The following is a 16,979-nucleotide window of genomic DNA, read 5'->3' as shown; positions in this document are numbered from 1 at the left end:
CAGAAAAAAAAAAGTGGAGAATTGCGATTTCTAAAATAGTCCGTTCTCCACCAGTTGCTCCTAAAAATCAGGCGCGAATCATGTGGAACTTGGGCCCAATATATGTATCTTCTACGTGAAGTGTGTAATTTATCTCGTGGTAGAGGATGAATTAAGTTCTAGAAAAGTAATTACATTTTTTAGATCACTTCTGCATCCATTTAACCTATTGGGAATTTTCAGCCATTTCTTACCCCTGACCACTTATTAATGCACCTGAATTACATTAGGAACTTCAGAAAAAGTATGGGTAAATGATGCCACTATGGCTGTTTTCATATTCGTTTTCCGCCGCCAGCTCTGTAACGCAGGTTTTATGTATTCAATGGCCACATTAAATTGTATCTAGAGCACTTTCAGAGACCTGCTTTTATTGGGCTCAAATTTCGGCCAGAGTTGCTCCTATTTTTTTGGAGCAACTAGTTTAGAATAGAGCATCTTAAAAATTGCAATTATCGGCATTTAGTTTGCTCCAGTTCAAGTCAGTTAGAATAGATTCATTTTAGAACAGATTTTGTTTTTCAAAAGGGGGCGTGTCCAGCCACTTACACCTGTTTTGCAAGTTTAGACAGCGAAAACTCACTCCAAACTAACTTAGAATGGAGTAAGTGTAGATTTTTGTACGCTCAGAAAAACCTTGCCTACACTTAGAAAATCAGGCGTAGGGATAGAGAGATTGCGGGGAGAAGGGGGGTTTACAAACATTAAACATTTCATTTTTACAAATAAAGAGCCTTCATCAATAATAAATGATAAATAAATCAAAAAATAAAATATAAAAAAAATTTTAAAAATCAATCAAGAAATAAAAAATTATTTCTACTCACCTACTGCAGCACCGGGAGCCCTCCAACAGCTGGGATGCCCCATCCCCAGTGTGTGTCTCTCTCTGTCTCTGTCAGTGCCTTTGTGTTCCTGACAGCGAGGGGTTGGGGGGGGGCGAGGAGAGGGAGGGGGGGGGCGAGGAGAGGGAGGGGGGGGCGAGAAGAGGGAGGGGGGGGCGAGAAGAGGGAGGGGGGGGCGAGGAGAGGGAGGGGGGCGAGGAGAGGGAGGGGGGGCGAGGAGAGGGAGGGGGGGGCGAGGAAAGGGAGGGGGGGGCGAGGAGAGGGAGGGGGGGCGAGGAGAGGGAGGGGGGGGCGAGGAGAGGGAGGGGGGGGCGAGGAGAGGGAGGGGGGGGCGAGGAGAGGGAGGGGGGGCCGAGGAGAGGGAGGGGGGGGCGAGGAGAGGGAGGGGGGGCGAGGAGAGGGAGGGGGGGGCGAGGAGAGGGAGGGGGGGGCGAGGAGAGGGAGGGGGGGGCGAGGAGAGGGGGGCGAGGAGAGAGGGGGGCGAGGAGAGAGGGGGGGCGAGGAGAGAGGGGGGGCGAGGAGAGAGGGGGGGCGAGGAGAGAGGGGGGGCGAGGAGAGAGGGGGGGGCGAGGAGAGAGGGGGGGCGAGGAGAGAGGGGGGCGAGGAGAGAGGGGGGGCGAGGAGAGAGGGGGGGCGAGGAGAGAGGGGGGGCGAGGAGAGAGGGGGGGCGAGGAGAGGGAGGGGGGCGAGGAGAGGGAGGGGGGCGAGGAGAGGGAGGGGGGCGAGGAGAGGGAGGGGTGCGAGGAGCGGAGGGGCGAGGAGCGAGGAGCGGAGGGGGGGAGGGAGGGAGAGAGAGGAGGGGGAGGGAGGGAGAGAGAGGAGGGGGAGGGAGGGAGAGAGAGGGAGAGTGTGGAGCGAGGGAGGGAGAGGCTGAACGGGCCGCGCCAGGCCGCCGCCAACACTTTTGGCGGACCCCGCCCCCAGCGAGATGCCGGGCGGGCCCCACCACCGCCGACGGCAGGGGTGGGGGAAGGCTGAACGGGAGGGAGGGAGGGAGCTGAACGGGAGGGAGGTCAGAGTCCCGATCTTCGCCCGGTGAGCTCATTCGACCAGGGCTAGGGTCGGGCCCCTCCCACGCAGCCTCGGGGGGCCTGGAGCTACTGCACATGTGCGCACACTCCAGCGAGCATGTGCAGAGGTCCCGGCACTGTTTTCAGCGCCAGGGCCTGGCTCCGCCCCCGAACTCTTGTGCTGCGCCACGCCAAGCATGAAGATGTCCTGAGGAGACCGAAGAATCACAAGTTAAGTTTTTCGTGCCCTTTTTCTTCCAGAAGGTCAGTGCACCTTATCGAGATGTGCCGTTTTTCCAGAGGGCAGAAACTTGGGCTCATTATGTCTTTCTGGGTTCTATAAACATACTCATTTGGCAGCAGTTGTGCGTTTTGGTGATGATGTCATGATGCAATGCAATCATCATCAAGCTTATTCCTGTTCTCTCTGTGATGTGCAGTCGCTAAAATATCATGACTAGCCAGTTGCCTGGAAGACAGGCTGCACATTACAAGGCTGCTACTTGGAAAACATGCCCCTACTCTTCCTGGCAAGCATTTCTCTGCTCAGAATCATTCCACACATATCCCATCAGCGATAAACACATTTACATGAATCCAAATCCGTGTACTTTCCAACTGCTTTTTATATTTGTGCTGTTCTTTGGTGTCTACAGTGGAGCTCCCTTTCAATCCTAGCCTCCTACTCCTTATTTGGGAGGCAGCTGGACGATGCGTTCCAGCAGGAGTTTTCGGGGACTGAGTTGGCACTTCATTGACTTTGGTTGTGGGCCTCTTTCTTCTTGAAGAAAGTAATATGTGAAGGCTCTCTAGGTGCCGTCGTATGGAATGCAGCCCAGGTGCCAGAAAGTGTGGAGCAAACACGTATATCCTACTAGTTTTTCACGGCATCCCTACGTGTCAGTCTACACATGAAGGAACACCTGCAAGGGAAGAAAAGGTTTGTTGTTTTTCATACCTATGTCAGGGAAGTAGCACGTGGTGTTTAACACATGGAGGTTATGGTGGGTGGTGTCATGTTTGTAACTACAATTGTAACACCACTGTATTACTGTATACACTCAACTTAGATGCACACCTTGACCACAGGGGGTGAACTTGTGGGAGACACTCCTTACCTAATCACACAGATATATAAAGGGAGGTCCCACGCAGGGTCTTGACTTCTGGAGTCCTGTAATAAAGAGTTAAGGTCACAGAGTGACCTTGTCCCTGGAATGTGCCTCGTGTGGTTTCATGCTGCGGATTAAGGACTTTACTTAAAAACATAAGAATTAGGAACAGGAATAGGCCATCTAGCCCCTCGAGCCTGCTCCGCCATTTAACAAGATCATGGCTGATCTGACCGTGGACTCAGCTCCACTTACCCGCCCGCTCCCCGTAACCCTTAATTCCCTTATTGGTTAAAAGTCTATCTATCTGTGACTTGAATACATTCAATGAGCTAGCCTCAACTGCTTCCTTGGGCAGATAATTCCACAGATTCACAACCCTTTGGAAAAAGAAATTCCTTCTCAACTCGGTTTTAAATTGGCTCCCCCGTATTTTGAGACTGTGCCCCCTGGTTCTAGTCTCCCCGACCAGTGGAAACAACCTCTCTGTCTCTATCTTGTCTATCCCTTTCATTATTTTAAATGTTTCTATCAGATCACCCCTCATCCTTCTGAACTCCAACGAGTAAAGACCCAGTCTACTCAATCTATCATCATAAGGTAACCCCCTCATCTCCGGAATCAGCCTCGTGAATCGTCTCTGTACCCCCTCCAAAGCTAGTATATCCTTCCTTAAGGTGACCAAAATTGCATGCAGTACTCCAGGTGCGGCCTCACCAATACCCGATACAGTTGCAGAAGGACCTCCCTGCTTTTGTACTCCATCCCTTTCGCAATGAAGGCCAACATTCCATTCGCCTTCCTGATTACCTGCTGCACCTGCAAACTAACTTTTTGGGATTCATGACTCAAAGAGTTTCATGCACAATGACCCCCCAGGTCCCTCTGCACCACATCATGTTGTAATTTCTCCCCATTCAAATAATATTCCCTTTTACTGTTTTTATTCCCAAGGTGGATGACCTCACTCTTTCCGACTGCCAAACCTCAGCCCATTCGCTTAACCTATCTAAATCTCTTTGCAGCCTTTCTGTGTCCTCTACACAACCCGCTTTCCCACTAATCTTTGTGTCATCTGCAAATTTTGTTACACTACACTCTGTCCCCTCTTCCAGATCATCTATGTATATTGTAAACAGTTGTGGTCCCAGCACCGATCCCTGTGGCACACCAATAACCACTGATTTCCAACCCGAAAAGGACCCATTTATCCCGACTCTAGGCTTTCTGTTTGCCAGCCAATTCTCGATCCATGCTATTACATTTCCTCTGACTCCGCGTACCTTTATCTTCTGCAGTAACCTTTTGTGTGACACCTTATCGAATGCCTTTTGAAAATCTAAATACACCACATCCATCGGTACACCTCTATCCACCATGCTCGTTATATCCTCAAAGAATTCCAGTAAATTAGTTAAACATGATTTCCCCTTTAGGAATCCATGCTGCGTCTGCTTGATTGCACTATTCCTATCTAGATGTCCTGCTATTTCTTCCTTAATGATAGCTTCAAGCATTTTCCCCACTACAGATGTTAAACTAACCGGCCTATAGTTACCTGCCTTTTGTCTGCCCCCTTTTTTAAACAGAGGCGTTACATTAGCTGCTTTCCAATCCGATGGTACCTCCCTAGAGTCCAGAGAATTTTGGTAGATTATAACGAATGCATCTGCTATAACTTCCGCCATCTCTTTTAATACCCTGGGATGCATTTCATCAGGATCAGGGGACTTGTCTACCTTGAGTCCCATTAGCCTGTCCAGCACTACCCCCCTAGTGATAGTCATTGTCTCAAGGTCCTCCCTTCCCACATTCCCGTGACCAGCAATTTTTGGCATGGTTTTTGTGTCTTCCACTGTGAACACCGAAGCAAAATACTTGTTTAAGGTCTCAGCCATTTCCACATTTCCCATTATTAAATCCCCCTTCTCATCTTCTAAGGGACCAACATTTACTTTAGTCACTCTTTTCCGTTTTATATATCTGTAAAAGCTTTTACTATCCGTTTTTATGTTTTGCGCAAGTTTACCTTCGTAATCTATCTTTCCTTTCTTTATTGCTTTCTTAGTCATTCTTTGCTAACGTTTAAAATTCTCCCAATCCTCTCGTTTCCCACTAACCTTGGCCACCTTATACGCATTGGTTTTTAATTTGATACTCTCCTTTATTTCCTTGGTTATCCACAGCTGGTTATCCCTTCTCTTACCGCCCTTCTTTTTCACCGGAATATATTTTCGTTGAGCACTATGAAAGAGCTCCTTAAAAGTCCTCCACTGTTCCTCAATTGTGCCACCGTTTAGTCTGTGTTTCCAGTCTACTTTAGCCAACTCTGCCCTCATCCCACTGTAGTCCCCTTTGTTTAAGCATAGTACGCTCGTTTGAGACACGACTTCTTCATCCTCAATCTGTATTACAAATTCAATGATACTGTGATCACTCATTCCGAAAGGATCTTTTACTAGGAGATAGTTTATTCTTCCTGTCTTCATTACACAGGACCAGATCTAAGATAGCTTGCTCCCTTGTAGATTCTGTAAATTACTGTTCTAAGAAACAATCCCGTATGCATTCTATGAATTCCTCCTCCAGGCTACCCCGTGCGATTTGATTTGACCAATCGATATGTAGGTTAAAATCCCCCATGATTACTGCCGTTCCTTTTTCACATGCCTCCATTATTCCCTTGATCATTGCCCTCCCCACCGTGAAGTTATTATTTGGGGGTCTATAAACTACACCCATCAGTGCCTTTTTCCCCTTACTATCTCTAATCTCCACCCACAATGATTCAACATTTTGTTCATTAGAGCCAATATCGTCTCTCACAACTGCCCTGATATCATCCTTTATTAACAGAGCTACCCCACCTCCTTTCCCTTCTTGTCTATCTTTCCAAATTGTCAGATACCCCTGTATGTTTAATTCCCAGTCTTGGCCACCCTGCAACCACGTTTCTGTAATGGCCACCAAATCATACCCATTTGTAATGATTTGTGCTGTCAACTCATTTACTTTATTTCGAATGCTGCGCGCGTTTAGGTAGAGTGTTTTAATACTAGTTTTTAAACCATGATTTTTAGTTTTGACCCCTCCTGCAGCCCCTTTATATTCAGTGGCCCTTTTTGTTTTTTGCCTTGGGTTTCTCTGCCCTCCACTTTTACTCATCTCCTTTCTGTCTTTTGCTTTTGTCTCCTTTTTGTTTCCCTCTGTCTCCCTGCATTGGTTCCCATCCCCCTGCCATATTAGTTTAACTCCTCCCCAACAGCACTAGCAAACACTCCCCCTCGGACATTGTTTCCGGTCCTGCCAGGTGCAGACCATCCGGTTTGTACTGGTCCCACCTTCCCCAGAACCGATTCCAATGCCCCAGGAATTTGAATCCCTCCCTGCTGCACCACTGCTCAAGCCACGTATTCATCTGAGCTATCCTGCGATTCCTACTCTGACTTGCACGTGACACTGGTAGCAATCCTGAGATTACTACTTTTGAGGTCCTATGTTTTAATTTAGCTCCTAGCTCCTTAAATTCGTCTTGTAGGACCTCATCCCTTTTTTTACTGATATCGTTGGTACCAATGTGCACCACGACAACTGGCTGTTCACCCTCCCTTTTCAGAATGTCCTGCACCCGCTCAGAGACATCCTTGATCTTTGCACCAGGGAGGCAACATACCATCCTGGAGTCTCGGTTGCAGCCGCAGAAACGCCTATCTATTCCCCTTACAATCGAATCCCCTATCACTATCGCTCTCCCACTCTTTTTCCTGCCCTCCTGTGCAGCAGAGCCAGCCATGGTGCCATGAATGTGGCTGCTGCTGCCCTCCCCTGATGAGTGGAAATCTGACATTGGCATGGCTCAAGTTATAATTTCCTCTTATTACATTGCTTAACTAGGTGAGCTCATTGAATTTCTTCGTGCATTAAGGAATTGTGCACTGGTTGCTAGAGGTGGCACTCACTGCCAAAGCCACCTCCTTCTACTGGATCTAGATCATGTTCTTCAGGAGGCTCCTTCTCTTAGTGCAAAACAAAAATTGTGTTCTCCTTTGTCAGATTCCAACTATTAACACCTCAACTGAAAAGTCTGTAAATTATGAATGCTCAATGCCATGAAGAACCTCAGACACTGTAGTGGCCCAAAATGTTCAGCACAAAATGGCAAACATGTCCTATTTAAGCCTGCTGCAGCCAGCTTAAAGCTCTAGCAGCACTGAATTCACTTCCCCTTGCCCCCATGTAGTCGAGCGTCCAATAGAGAGCACAAAGGCACTGGGAGCCCACCAACATGTTTAAAATTACTCTGACCCAGGAAAATAGGATCTGGTCACATGGCATGTTTACATCGTCATGCAGAAGTGCAGTCAGAGTGTATGTCAGCAGTAAAATTGCTATGGAGAAAAAGCTAGCCTTCCACGTCTATCACCTTTTACTTCAAGTGGCCACAATCCATCCCCTATAGTTCATTCATTCTAATTTATTTTGCACATCTACTTTTTGTTTCATTTTGGCTCATCTTTGTCCTGATCATTTGTTTTAAGGTGTTTCCTCTTAAAGGAACACTAATGTTGAAGGATAGCAGTATTGTTGCTGCTGCACAATGGCTGACACATTTGCCAACTTAATAGTCACAGCACTCCTCGAAGTAATTCACTACGTGAAGCTCCTTGAGGCATTTTTATGACATGAAAAGATGATTTATAAATACAAGTATTCCTTAGAAACCAGATTAGAATTTCAGCACTTTCCTTAATTGAATTAACTTTTCCATACAAATTTATATTCACAACTTTATCAATATTTATTTAACAGTTTACACTGGTTATTCCGTAGGTTTGAATTTTCGTTAACAACGATAAGGCCTTAGAAGTGCCAAAAAAGGTGTAACATAGTCACTTCAGGAAATATCACAATAGGAATTAATTCCTTAAAAATTTCCATGCAGAGGAGTGATGCATAGAAGGGAGTTTTAAAATCATAGAATTTTACAACACGGAAGGAGGCCATTTCGGCCCATCGTGTCCGCGCCGGCTGACCAAGAGCTATCCAGCCCAATCCCACTTTCCAGTTCTTGGTCCGTAGCCATGTAGGTTATGGCACTTTAAGTGCACATCCAAGTATTTTTTTAAATGTGGTGAGGGTTTCTGCCTCTACCACCCTTTCAATCAGTGAGTTCCAGACCCCCACTACCTTCTGGGTGAAGAAATTTTCCTCATATCTGCTTGTTGGCCCTTCTGCCAAGGGAAACAGGTCCTTCCTATCCACTCTATCCAGGCCCCTCATAATTTTATACACCTCAATCAGGTCTCCCCTCAGCCTCCACTATTCCAAAGAAAACAGACCCAGCATCTCCAATCTATCCTCATAGCCAAAATTCTCCAGTCTCGGCAACATTCTTGTAAATCTCCTCTGCACCCTTTCCAGTGCAATCACATCTTTCCTGCAATGCGATGGCCAGAACTGCACACAGTACTCCAGCTGTGGCCTAACCAGTGTTTTATATAGTTCAAGCATAACGTCCCTGCTCTCATATTCTATGCCTCGACTAATAAAGACAAGTATTCCATATGCGTTCTTAACCACCTTATCTACCTGGCCTGCTACCTTCAGGGATCTGTGGACATGCACTCCAAGGTCCCTTTGTTCCTCTACACTTTTCAGTGTCATACCATTTAATGTGTATTCCCTTGCCTTGTTATCCGGATTTAATTCCATTTGCCACTGTTCTGCCCACCTGACCAGTACATTGATATCCTCCTGCAGTCCGCAGCTTTCTTCCTCATTATGGGTGATGTGTAATGAGAAAGGACTAATTAGCAATCTTGTTGTGCGAGGCCCCTTGGGGGAGAGTGACCATAACATGGTGGAATATTTTATTAAGATGGAGAGTGACAAGTTAATTCAGAAACTAGGGTCCTGAACTTAAAGAAAGATAACTTCGATTGTTTGAGGCATGAATTGGCGAGAATAGACTGGCAAATGATACTTAAAGGGTTGACGGTGGATAGGCAATGGCAAACATTTAAAGGTCACATGGATGAACTTCAGCAATTGTACATCCCTGTCTGGAGTAAAAAATAAAACGGGGAAGGTGGCTCAACCGTGGCTAACAAGGGAAATTAAGGATAGTGTTAAATCCAAGGAAGAGGTATATAAATTGGCCAGAAAAAGCAACAAACCTGAGGACTGGGAGAAATTTAAAATTCAGTAGAAGGATGACAAAGGGTTTAATTAAGAGGGGGAAAATAGAGTACGAGAAGAAGCTTGCCGGGAACATAAAAACTGACTGCAAGCGCTTCTATAGATATGTGAAGAGGAAAAGATTAGTGAAGACAAAGGTAGGTCCCTTGCAGTCGGATTCAGGTGAATTTATAATGGGGAACAAAGAAATGGCAGACCAATTGAACAAATACTTCGGTTCTGTTTTCACGAAGGAAGACACAAATAACCTTCCGGAAGTACTAGGGGACCGAGGGTCTAGTGAGAAGGAGGAACTGAAGGATATTCTTATTCGGCGGAAAATTGTGTTCGGGAAATTAATGGGACTAAAGGCCGATAAATCCCCGGGGCCTGATAGTCTGCATCCCAGAGTACTTAAGGAAGTGGCCATAGAAATAGTGGATGCATTGGTGATCATTTTCCAACATTCTATCGACTCTGGATCAGTTCCTATGGACTGGAGGGTAGCTAATGTAACACCACTTTTTAAAAATGGAGGGAGAGAGAAAGCAGGTAATTATAGACTGATTAGCCTGACATCAGTAGTGGGGAAAATGTTGGAATCAATTATTAAAGATGAAATAGCAGCGCATTTGGAAAGCAGTGACAGGATCGGTCCAAGTCAGCATGGATTTATGAAAGGGAAATCAAGCTCGACAAATCTTCTGGAATTTTTTGAGGATGTAACTCGTAGAGTGGACAAGGGAAAACCAGTGGATGTGGTGTATTTGGACTTTCAAAAGACTTTTGACAAGGTCCCACACAAGAGATTGGTGTGCAAAATCAAAGCACATGGTATTGGAGGTAATATACTGACGTGGATCGAGAACTGGTTGGCAGACAGGAAGCAGAGAGTCGGGATAAACGGGTCCTTTTCAGAATGGCAGGCAGTGACTCGTGGAGTGCCACAGGGCTCAGTGCTGGGACCCCAGCTCTTTACAATATACATCAATGATTTGGATGAAGGAATTGAGTGTAATATCTCCAAGTTTGCAGATGACACCAAACTGGGTGGCGGTGTGAGCTGTGAGGGGTACGCTAGGAGGCTGCAGGGTGACTTGGACAGGTTAGGTGAGTGGGCAAATTAATGGCAGATGCAGTATAATGTGGATAAATGTGTGGTTATCCACTTTGGGGGCAAAAACGCAAAGGCAGATTATTATCTGAATGGCGGCAGATTAGGAAAAGGGGAGGTGCAACAAGACCTGGGTGTCATGGTTCATCAATCATTGAAAGCTGGCATACAGGTACAGCAGGCGGTGAAGAAGGCAAATGGTATGTTGGCCTTCATAGCTAGGGGATTTGAGTATAGGAGCAGGGAGGTCTTACTGCAGTTGTACAGTACCTTGGTGAGGCCTCACCTGGAATATTGTGTTCAGTTTTGGTCTCCGAATCTGAGGAAGGACGTTCTTGCTATTGAGGGAGTGCAGCGAAGGTTCACCAGATTGATTCCCAGGATGGCAGGACTGACATATATGAGGAGAGACTGGATCAACTGGGCCTTTCTTCACTGGAGTTTAGAAGGATGAGAGGGGATCTCATAGAAACATATAAGATTCTGACAGGACGGGACAGGTTAGATGTCGGTAGAATGTTCCCGATGTTGGGGAAGTCCAGAACCAGGGGACACAGTCTTAGGATAAGGGGTAGGCCATGTAGGACTGAGATGAGGAGAAACTTCTTCACTCAGAGAGTTGTTAACTTGTGGAATTCCCTACTGTCGAGAGTTGTTGATGCCAGTTCATTGGATATATTCAAGAGGGAGTTAGACGTGGCCCTTGCGGCTAAGGGGAACAAGGGGTATGGAGAGAAAGCAGGAAAGGGATACTGAGGGAATGATCAGCCATGATCTTATTGACTGGCGGTGCAGGCTCGAAGGGCCAAATGGCCTATTCCTGCACCTATTTTCTATGTTTCTATGTTTCATTATCAACCACACCGCCTATTTTAGTGTCATCTGCAAACTTCTTAATCATACACCCAACATTCAAGTCGAAGTCATTGATATATATCACAAAAAGCAGGGGACCCAGTACTGAGCCCTGCGGAACCCCACTGGCTACAGTCACAAAAACACCCATCAACCATTACCCTTTGCTTCCTGCCTCTGAGCCAATTTTGGATCCAACTTGTCACTTTGCCCTGGATCCCATGGCCTTTTACTTTCGTGACCAGTCTGCCATATGGAACCTTATTAAAAGCTTTGCTAAAATCCATATACACTACATCATACGCACTGCCCTCATCGACCCTCCAGGTTACCTCCTTGAAAAATTTAATCGTTAGTCAGACATGGCCTTCCCTTAACAAATCCATGCTAACTGAATTTGTTAGATACCACACAATATAAATCAGTTATGTTAGATTTGTCACACTTGCATGAGAAGAATACACAATGTAGAATGATAAGAGCACTTCTTTTATACTATTCAGGAGGAAGCAGTGGATAATAATTTTACTGAGCATATCTACAATTTTACCTGCACGAAGGTGCAGTAAGTCAGGCACTGGCCTTTCACCAGAGCAAAGATTGAAGCGATGAAAGTCTCCTTTGTTGGATGTCTACCTGCAAGGGTTTTATATAAAGCGTGTTTGGGAATTTTCAATCCAGTGGGTATTGGCCGACAGCACTAAATTAGCAATCTCAGTTTTATTATGGTGCAAGAAATCAAAACACATCATACAGCTGCAGTAGGGAGTGCTGCTCTAAGGTTGGCACTGAGGCATATTATTGGGGCAAAATGAAGGGAACTTTATCTATATCTGACTATATTATAACTGACTTGGAAGTACACGATGCGACACTGGATACCCAAAATGGATTCTATTCCATTGCACTAACATCCCTCCTTTAATGAGAACAAATTTAAACAAAAAAACTAGATAATCCAAATAAGATTTAATGCAATACACTTTACCTTCCCCATCAGCTGTAAGAGTTTCATACGAGTCCCATCGGATCAATGGATCAGCAGTGTTATAGTCCACAGCCACACCATGATCATTTTGGAGATGCTCAGAACCTATAAAAGGAGAGTATGTTTAGCACATTTACAATTACACATGGCTTTACATTCTCATAAGCTGCTTAATAGAACAAATATATTCCTGACAACACCCGTCTTACTCAACTGATGGATTTTGTGTTCTTGCTTTCACCACGCAGGAAGGTACAATGGACGTCCATTGTGACACACTATCAAAATGTAGTTGCAGCTGTGTTGAGAATAAAAATACTGTTTGAAAGGAAAGCTTAGAAAGGAAGTTTCCGAGTTTGGATTAATGATGTATCTGATCCAGAATCCCACAAGAGTCAGCACACGCCCACAGTCGTGGTTTGTTTCACTTAAATCCAGTAAGCGCAGGACATTGAAGAATACAATTTCTAACTGAAATCTGTGTCATTATGTTTAATATACTAAGTCTAACTGTTTCTCATTTGAGAGATTTATTTTTGAATATAATAAGGGGTTACTTGTTGTTGTGAGGAAACTCTTGGGGCATTGGTAGCTCCACATTCCATCAGTTTGAAGTCCTTTTTAAACAAAACAACAGACCAGCACGATAAAAGTAAATTTTCCATGGAGATGCAAAAAGGAAAATTACAAATTATACCTTTTACAATCTGTAAGGTAAAACTTTGCTTATTACATCATTTTGGAGTGAGCTTTACTTAGTTTTGATTTACTTACATTTTTTCACTCATCATTTTTAATTTTCCTTTTTACATACATATTAAACGGAGAGGACATTTGTATTATATTAGACTGATGTCCTGAAATCTTTCTTGTTGGCCTTCTCTCAGTCTTCTCCACTGCCTCAGTGTGACATCATCAATGGCCGAGTCACGGTGAGCTTCCAGCCCCGACAGTGGGAGGGGTCACGAAATTGAGTTCAGCCTCAGCTCTGCAAGGCATTCTGATGCTATTTTAAAGCGATTTATTTTTACAATATTGCTGCCCAGAAAGTTTAACTGAGAAAGATTAAAGATGGCCAGGGAATAACACAGATCCTCCCATTCCACATGCTCTGTTGGAGATGCTTGTATGTGGAAGGAGGGCTGTCCTGTTTTCGTCTCCAGGGCAACCTCTTACAGGGGCTGTGTGCTTTGCTTGGGAGGTGGCTGCCCAATGAATTACTGCTGTGGCCAACAACAAATGTGCAAGATAACAGACGATGAAATATAATTTGGCTGCAGAACAGGCTGAGATTCGTCAAGATCATTTTCCACCAATGCTCTGCGAATATGCGACAAAGTATGCTTGTAACATTTACTCACACGAGCTGGAGCACAGGGTAGACATGCGTTTTTCAAACTTCAAACATCTTAGCCGTGCTCTACTTACAGGACAAAGTAAGCATAACATACGGAAGAAATTCAAACCCTTTAACATTAAAAACACACTGTGCTGGACATCAGAGAATATTGAGGGAGTGGGCCAAGAAGAAACCTAAGGGAACCACAAGATTGAGACCAAGTACCAACTCTGCCAATTATTTTTCTCCCCTTACACATTCAGCCACACATGGACAGCACAACACATGACCACAACACACATTGTACAGCTGTGCAGGGACTGTAAAGAGTAATGCCTTGCAGGCAGAATTCTAACATAGATTATCTTCTGTTTCTATTGGAGACTCTCAAGAACTAGCCCAACATGCCCCAAATGGCTAGCCTCAATAAGGAAGAAAGATAGACAGACTTTGCATTTGTACATCACTTTTCATGACCTCAGGATTTTACAGCCATTGAAGCATTTTTGAAGTGTAGTCACTGTTGTTATGTAGGAAAAGCAGCAGCCAATTGCCACAGCAATGTGATAATGACCAGATAAGCTGTTTTTAGGTGTTGGTTGAGATATAAATATTGGGTAAAATAATGAATGTCAATTTTAGCAGCATGCTGTGGATGATAATCTTTATGATCCAAGGAGGGTTGCATTCTCATAGACTTTCTATGTTGGTCAGGCATCTGAAGCACTGTGCATTTAATAATGATTTGGTGCTTGCTTGGGCCTTGTTATATCTTCACTTAGCTGCTGTTCATGCTTATATCAGGAGCCGGCTGAAGAAAGTAACGTCTATTTCCATCCTTCTACAAATAGCCATGTACAGATAATTGTTCCTACTAAAGTCTGCCTCCTCAATCACTGCTCTCTGCCAAAGCCAGATAGCTGATTACAACATGGCAAATTATTCCCCCAAGATAGTATCGACTGCAAGTCATGCACCTCTTACGCAGTGTATGCTCCCAACCTGCTCTCTCCTCTTTTTATTCTCCACTGTAATGTAACGACGATGTTCTCTTGCCACAGAGCTCATGGCCACATGACTGATGTGAGGATTCTATGGCACTGGAACTCCAACTGAGAGGTCAAGAGTTAAATATCGATCATGGCAAGTTGCAAAACTGAAGTCAATAAATGTGGTAATTTGTGAAGTAGCACCAAAAAAATAACAAAGCTTACAAATTGTCGTAAATAACCAACTGGTTCAATAATACCTTTTAGGGAGCCATTTGGTCTGGACCATGTGTGGCTCAAGTCCCACCCAGACCAGCTGACTATTAATGATGACTGTATTGGCCTAGCAAGCCGCCCAGTAACAATGACTACAAACTTCAATCAAATAAATAAAATCGTTTCAGGATAACACTAAGGCAATCTCAGTACAATCAACTCTGCAAAGTCCTCAAATGCCCAAATGGGAGAGCTGTCCCACAGACTAGGAACCCAAGTTTGCCCCTCCAGTTAAAACGGCACACCTACCTGAGGTCCGCCGACTTTGCAGACGAAAAACGGCGCCGAAAACTTACCTCAGTATTTTCCCCGCTCCTTGGGACGTCGTAGGCCTTGGCGTGGCACAGCACAAGCAATGGGGGGGGCAGAGCCAAGTTCCGGCGCTGAAAACAGTGCCAGGGCCTCTGCACATGCGCGCTAGAGAGTGCGCACATGTGCAGTAGCTCCTCACCCCCAGAATCTGTGTGCGTGCTGCAGGCTGCGTGGGAAGGGCCCGAAGCACGCCGTCTCTAGCCCCGGCCGAATGGGCTCTCTCATCGGCGGCCAGAGTGTGCAGAGCTTGCTATAGGCAGTACCTAGCTGCCAGTGTTTTTCTGCAGTAAAGCTTTGCTGAAGGTAGGACTTCTATTTTTTATTTGTTTATTGATTGATTGATTGATTGATTGATTGATTGATTGATTGATTGATTGATTGATTGATTGATTGATTGATTGATTATGTGGTCCTAAATTCTTCTTTGATTTGCATTCAAGTTTACTTTTCATCTGCTTTCAAAAGGAATTCTGTAAAATAGTTTGGCTGAAACTCTTATTTACAGGACTTGCTATAACGTATTTGCTAGTTTACCAATCCATTTTTAATCTAGTTGTTTTGTGCTTTGTAAGTCTTGGAGCTCGGTGCAGGTCCACTCAGCTTCCTTGTATTTTTTTATTTGTTATTGAATGCTTATTTTTGTGCTTTTAGTGCTTGGTGCTTTAAATGTACTTATGCTTGTTTAATGTTGTTGTGAAGGTGGTTAGTGCTTTGCAAGGTCCGCTCACGTCTCTTCCATGCGCCCCCCCCCCCCCCCCCGCCAATCTCTGGCTACCTGCGCTGATTTCTTAACTCACCGCAAGGTTTTTCTGTGCGGCCACAAACGCTGACCCAAGTTAGTTTGAAGAAACTTTTAGCTGTCTAAACTTGCTTAAATGGCCAAAACAGGCGTAAGTGGCTGGTAACGTCCCCTTTTGAAAAAAAAAATCTAAAAACAGCCCGATACACTGGTACCCACAGAATGTCAGCCAAGATCCAAACTTCTCCATCACCACCTCTGTGTATGCCCTGCCCACCTGCAGGATAAACCCATGAAAAGTGGGGACACAGCAGTATATAGTCAAGTGGGAGTTACCCTGAAATCCCTCAACAGTAACTCAAGACTTCATGAAGGCACATCTGTCCTAACCCTCATCAACCCACTTGACAGGCCAAATGGCCTTCTTCCATGCTGTAAACATTCTATGATTCTATGTAAATGACTGACCCCTTATCCGGAGATTATGGCCCCTAGTTCGAGACACTCCAGCTTGGGGAAACAACCTCTCAGTAGCCACCCTGCCAATCTTCCTCAGTAGCTTATATGGTTCCATGAGATCACCTCTCATTCTTCAAAACTTAAGAGTATAGGCCCAATCTACTCAATCTCTCCGCATAGGGCTACACTCTCATCAGAGAGATCAATTCAGTGAACCTTCGTTGTACCGTCTCCAAGGCAAGTCTGCCCTTGCTCAGATAAGCAGACCAAAACTTTGCACAATACTCCAGGTGTGGTCTCAACAAAGCCTTGTACAATTGTAGTAAGACTTCCTTATCCTTGTACTCAGAATGGTTACTACACAGAAGGAGGCAATTCGACCCGGCACAGGTTCGACAGGCCGAATGGTCTCCTTCTGTGCTGTAACCCTCCTTCTATGATACTCCAACCCCCTTGCAATAAAGGCCAACATGCTATTTTGCCTTCCTAAATGTTTCCTGTACCTGCAAGCTAACTGTGTTTCCTGTACGAGGACACGTAAATCTTTCTGAAAACCAACATTTAATAGTTTCTCACCATTTAAAAAACATTCTGTTTTTCTACTCTTCCTACCAAAGTGAAGAGCCTCACATTTCCCTACATTATACTCCATCTGCCACCTTATTGCCCACTCACTTAACCTGTCTATATCCCTTTGTCGGTACTTTGTGCCCTCCTCACAGATA

The 16,979-nt window shown here is 45.0% G+C and overlaps 1 protein-coding gene across 8 annotated transcripts in view; it reads right to left on the bottom strand.

The window, feature by feature from the left end:
- The window catches only part of LOC139264547 (tensin-3-like), a 548,053-nt gene that overhangs the window by 113,086 nt on the left and 417,988 nt on the right, over positions 1-16,979 (bottom strand). For all 8 annotated transcript variants that reach the window (XM_070881176.1, XM_070881175.1, XM_070881177.1 and 5 more), the window contains one exon: positions 12,141-12,245. In XM_070881176.1, the coding sequence (XP_070737277.1) occupies positions 12,141-12,245 (105 nt within the window). The remainder of the gene's footprint in view (positions 1-12,140; positions 12,246-16,979) is intronic.

This window comes from Pristiophorus japonicus, chromosome 5 (genome assembly GCF_044704955.1).
Source record: "Pristiophorus japonicus isolate sPriJap1 chromosome 5, sPriJap1.hap1, whole genome shotgun sequence".
Classification (NCBI taxonomy): domain Eukaryota; kingdom Metazoa; phylum Chordata; class Chondrichthyes; family Pristiophoridae; genus Pristiophorus; species Pristiophorus japonicus.
Note: the sequence above shows the minus strand (reverse complement) of the source record. Positions and strands in the feature narration are given on the sequence as shown.